Source organism: Propithecus coquereli, unplaced genomic scaffold, assembly GCF_000956105.1.
Source record: "Propithecus coquereli isolate 6110/MARCELLA unplaced genomic scaffold, Pcoq_1.0 Scaffold66, whole genome shotgun sequence".
In the NCBI taxonomy this organism is placed as follows: domain Eukaryota; kingdom Metazoa; phylum Chordata; class Mammalia; order Primates; family Indriidae; genus Propithecus; species Propithecus coquereli.
Window position 1 is genome coordinate 2,662,957 of NW_012152618.1, and position 5,134 is coordinate 2,668,090.

The 5,134-nt window shown below is 41.6% G+C and overlaps 1 protein-coding gene across 1 annotated transcript in view; it reads right to left on the minus strand.

The window, feature by feature from the left end:
- The window catches only part of MTR (5-methyltetrahydrofolate-homocysteine methyltransferase), a 114,363-nt gene that overhangs the window by 104,200 nt on the left and 5,029 nt on the right, over positions 1 to 5,134 (minus strand). The window contains exon 2 of the mRNA XM_012660154.1: positions 972 to 1,183. Within this exon, the coding sequence (XP_012515608.1) occupies positions 972 to 1,183 (212 nt within the window). The remainder of the gene's footprint in view (positions 1 to 971; positions 1,184 to 5,134) is intronic.

Here is a 5,134-nt window from a genome sequence, read left to right on the forward strand (position 1 = left end):
GTGGGAGTGAGGAGGAGGGGATGGGTAAATTCCCACCTAACAGGTACAATGCACATTATTTGGGGGATGGGCACACTTACAACTTTGATTCAAATTGTATAAAAGCAATTTATGTAACCAAAACGTTTGTACCCCTGTAATATTCTGGAAAAAATATCCAGGTATACAAAATTAGACTAAAATATAAAGTAAAATACATAAATGGTAATTATGTCTTGGAATTTTATAATGGGTAAGAGCCCACCTCCTGGTTCATAGACAGCATCTTCTCACCGTGTCCTCACATGGCAGAGGGAGTGAATAAGCTTCCTCAAGCCTCTTTTACAAGGGCACCCAATACCATCACACTGGGCATTAGGATTTAACATATGAATCTTGGGGCAGACACAAACATTTAGACTGTAGCACTGCCCATCTAGGAAGAGATATGAGAGCCTGCTTTCTCTCTCTGTGCTCCACCATGCGAGGATACGACGAGAGTACAGCTGTCTGTAAACCAGAAGTGGGCCTTCACCAGAAACAGGTACTGCTGGCACCTTGATCAGGGACTTCCAGCTTCTAGAACTGTGAGAAATAAATGCGTACTTGTTTAAGCCACTCAGTCTATGGTAATTTATTATAGCAGCCTGAGCTAAGATACTACCTTTCACTATTTCTTCATCAGGGCTATTGTAGTGACATAAATAAGATCATGAATGTGAAAACCGTGATTTGTCCAGGATTTTAAGGTTGTTTTCACTGGAGTTTAAATGCCTCAAGGACAGAAAACCTACCTTCCTCATCTCCTTATCCTGAGTGCCCAACACAGTGCAGGACTTCTATTTGGTGTTCAATACCTGCTTTCTGAATAAACCACCCACCTCTTTCTTCTGTATTCTCCAGAGCACTTGGCATAGTAGTCTTTCCTTGGTACATGAAACAGCTTGCAGAATAACAGAATGAATATATACAGGAACCTGGGAATACTTTACCTTATGGATTTGGTAAATGATATCGGGCTGGGTTATACTTAAAATGTCATTGTTGCCTTTCAGTGGCCTGGCATGATCTTTAAATTCTTGACCTTGGAAGTGTTCTTCACTTAGCTTGTGACGCTGGATCATGGTCCCCATCCCTCCATCTAGCACCATAATCCTCTTCTGCAGAATGGCTTCAATGTCATCCCGCAGGGTTTTCTTCAGACCTGCTTTAAAGAAAAGTGAAAATTTGACTTTAAAGAATGAAAGGTAAAGAAAGATGGGTGAGTGGGGACTTCAGAATAATTTATAATAAACCACAATAGGGAGTAAATGGAGCTCATAAAAGAAAAACACGCTCAAAACTCTACAGCATCAGAAAAATGCGGCCCAAAAATGTTGTCATTAAGTCATAACAATGTCTAATGCAATAAGAGATTGTACACAGCACAAAATTACTGGTGAAGCACCAAGCCAAGGTCAAAGTAGGCTGTAGCTATTCCTTTTTCAGAGATAAGGAAGACAGGCAGCAATGAGCCAGTGACATGAGGTGAGGCCAGGCTGCTAAAGAGAGTCCTCAGAGCTCTCTTTCCTTTGTTAATCCTGTGCAGATGCTCCCTTAATAGGGAGATTTAGCAGGGATAATCGAAAACCATCAATTATTCCAAACTGTCCCTTAAAATGTTAGTTGGGATTGTTCCTCCCACCTATTGCCAGCGCTAATAATAGCCTGCAAACAGGATTTTATTCCCCTCTGCTCCATGTATTAGATAATAACTGGCCACCACCCTCAAACTTCTCAACTCTCCCCATGCTCCTGGACTTCTAATTCCTCGCCCTGAAAAGGACCCAATGCTTACTCCTTCCAATGCTACTTTCTCACTTCTAAGAACTATTGGAAAGCCATAAAACTGTGCTGATTGGAGTCACTAAAAATTCATAATGCTGAGTCTCTTCTTTGGTTCACCTTTTCTTGACTTCCCACAATACTCTGGACATCTGCTGTCCCAACCTCTGCTTTCTTTCAGCACCAAATCCTTTCCATCCTTCTCACTCTACAAGTGATTTCACCCAATCCTGTACAAAGAAGTCTTCTGCTGGAAGCTCCTCAAGTTCACACCCTCTCCACCTCCAAATCCTCTTGCAGCTTAGCTCACTCTATCTCCCATCTCTGCACCTAAGGAAGAACACACGATCACCACCACCACAACACCTCCCACTGCTCTCCCTCTGCCCCTTCCCACCTCCAGCAGTCACACCTCCCCACCCACTGACTCCTTTTTTTGTTTGGGAGATTGTGTGTGTGTGTGTTTTATTCCCAGGTGTGGAATACCCACCAATTCCTTATCTTCCTGATCTGGCTTCCTCCTCCACCGCTCCCCTGAAATCGCTCTCTAAAGTCACCCAAGACCTCCTAATTATCAAAAAACACCTGGCCCCAATCTTAGACAGATTTCTTTTTAATTTTTTTATAAAAATATTTTAATATGGAACGCTTCATGAATCTGCATGTCATCCATCTGTGTGTCATCCTTGTGTAGGGGCCATGCTAATCTTCTCTGTTTCGCTCAAATTTTGGTATATGCGCTGCTGAAGCAAGCACATAGACCCAGACTGCAAACTGTGCACCTGGTATCGCCATCTAGAATACACACTTGTCTCTCAATCTAACGTTCAAAACCAAATTTGCTACATTCTCTGTCTCATGCCCCTATTTCTGTGAATGGCGACAACCTTCTCACAAGCCTAACCTTAAAAGCTCAGTATTATCTGACTTCTTATTCTCCTTGATAACCAGCATCTACTCAGATCCCAAATTTTATAGATTTGGCCTCCAAAATGCCACTCACACGGGTCCCACCTTCTACCCCCAGGGCCAACTCCTGTCTTCAAGCCCTCACTACAAATGCAAGCCATCACAAATCTTTGAGCTTCAGTTTGCATCTGTGCAAATGAGATCACAGAAGTGGAGTTATCAAGTGTCCCGCAAAGGTAAGAAATTACCACCATACCTGGTCACCACCCAGTGTTCCAATCGATCCCATGCACCACTACCAGATTAATCTTCCTATTATAGAACAATTTTAAACCAGTGGCTTCCCCGGCTCAAACACCTTCAACAGCTCCTTATGGCCTATCAGGATGAACACAAATTACTCAAAACAAACCACAGTGACACCAATCCATCTTGTCAACATTCCTTCTGTACTCTATGAGAGTGGAGCAAAGCTCAAGTGAAATGGGGCTAGTTCTAAGTTATTTGAGCTCCTTGGAGGAAAAGACTGTCTAGACCAACTCATCTCCATGCCTAGCAACACTGAGAACAGTACCTGGCACCTAAATGTTCAATAAATATTTCCTTAATTAAGATGACAAAAAAGTGAGGGAAAGCAAGGAGGAAGAGGCAAAGGTCATTTAAAACCCAAACCAGTAATGTAAGAATATTTGTATGCTGCCATTGGGTGCACACTTACAACCCTGCCTTGTCTTACTGCCCAGAGTCTCAGGTACACAATATGGGAACAGGGACGAGATGATGGCCAAAGAGCTATTAGGCTTCAGGAAGGCTAGTCTAATAACCCGTAAGGGAAATTTGCAATATGCAGTATCTGGTTTCTTTCCCAAAGGGCATTATGTGTCTCCTTTCCAAAGCCAGCTCACTGGCTAATTGTGTTTATTGAATTTGCAGGTGAGAGAAAACCCTTCCTGATAAAAGAACAAAGTTAAGATCCAGTGATCCAATCAGTAGTACTTCAAGTACCAAAGGAAATACAGAAAAAAGGCAGGGCTTGATGAGGCACGTGTAATAGAAAGACGGAAGTCCTCAGGCAGGGGGCCAGTCATTTCAAGCTATAGTCAACAAAGCAAATTCAGATGTGGCATTAATTTGGACCCCTGCCCCACATGACTGTCCTGTTAGCATTCAGAGTTTGATATGAGTAAGCTAACAGTGTCAGGGTAAGCCTGGGTTTTAGTTCCAGCTCCCCTAAGTAGCTAGGGGATTTTAGACAAGACTTCCTGTTTCAACATAACGGGGAAACATCGCCCTGCCTTCTTCATTAGAACTGTGATAATAAAATGAAATCATGTGTTAAGAGCTGGGCCTCTCAGTTCACACAAGTCACGAAACGAGACTCAATATATAGTAAACATCTGATAAATGTTAGCTCCTCCTATTATGTCCTTATTATCACATAGCTAGGACTGAAACTCTAAAGATTGTGTTCTATATACAACAAAGTCCAGTGAGCCGTGAAAAAATATCACGGAAAGGCTAAAGCTCTCGGTTGTTCATATTGGGGCAAGAATGGCATATTTTCAGGTTTGGAAATGAACATCAATCTGGCAGAAAGAAGACAATACTTAGCGAAAACAATTAAATGGAGGTAATTTCAAATGAGCAATGAGAAGGGAGAGTACTAAAAACTTCAACCTATATGCCCAATTGAAATCCCTTCTTAAAAGTCCAACCTGAAATGAGATCGTATGAGCTTAAGTGGGTAACTGAATCCTAAGACTAATGGGAGCATGAGGTGGGGAATAAGGTGTAAAATTTCATGTTCAAAAGGTATTCAAACTTTCTAGGGGGGAAAAAATGCAATCTTTTCCACAATGAAATATGTCCTTTGCATCAGCAAAATGGTTAGTCAATATCAAATTATTTTCATGTCTTTCTCCTATCTCCTCCACTGAGCAAGCGCACACATGTTTAGCAAATCTGACTATGGACAGCGCCTACACTCCTCCTCCCATTCTCATAAAAAGTCTTTGTACTTTCCATGGGCCCCTACTTTTCAGTCCAGAAATACAAACTTTGTTTTCAGTCTTTCAGATAGTTCGCTATTTACCATAAAACAATCCAGCCCTGACACATGAAAATTCTGAGCTCTTTTTGTTTGTTGAGTCACCACATAAGCAACAGATCAAAGGTTTTTTAAAACACTAAACATCTTTTTTTTTTTTTTTTTTAGAAACTTGACAAACTTATCCTATAATTTGTGAAAGACCTATATGACTTCAACTGGGGAGGAGCATCTTAAGATTCAAAAAGACTCTAATTTTTTTTTAAAAAAGATGAATTTGATTACATAAAAACTAAGGATTTCTGGCCGGGCGCGGTGGCTCACGCCTGTAATCCTAGCTCTCTGGGAGGCCGAGGCGGGCGGATTGTTTGAGCT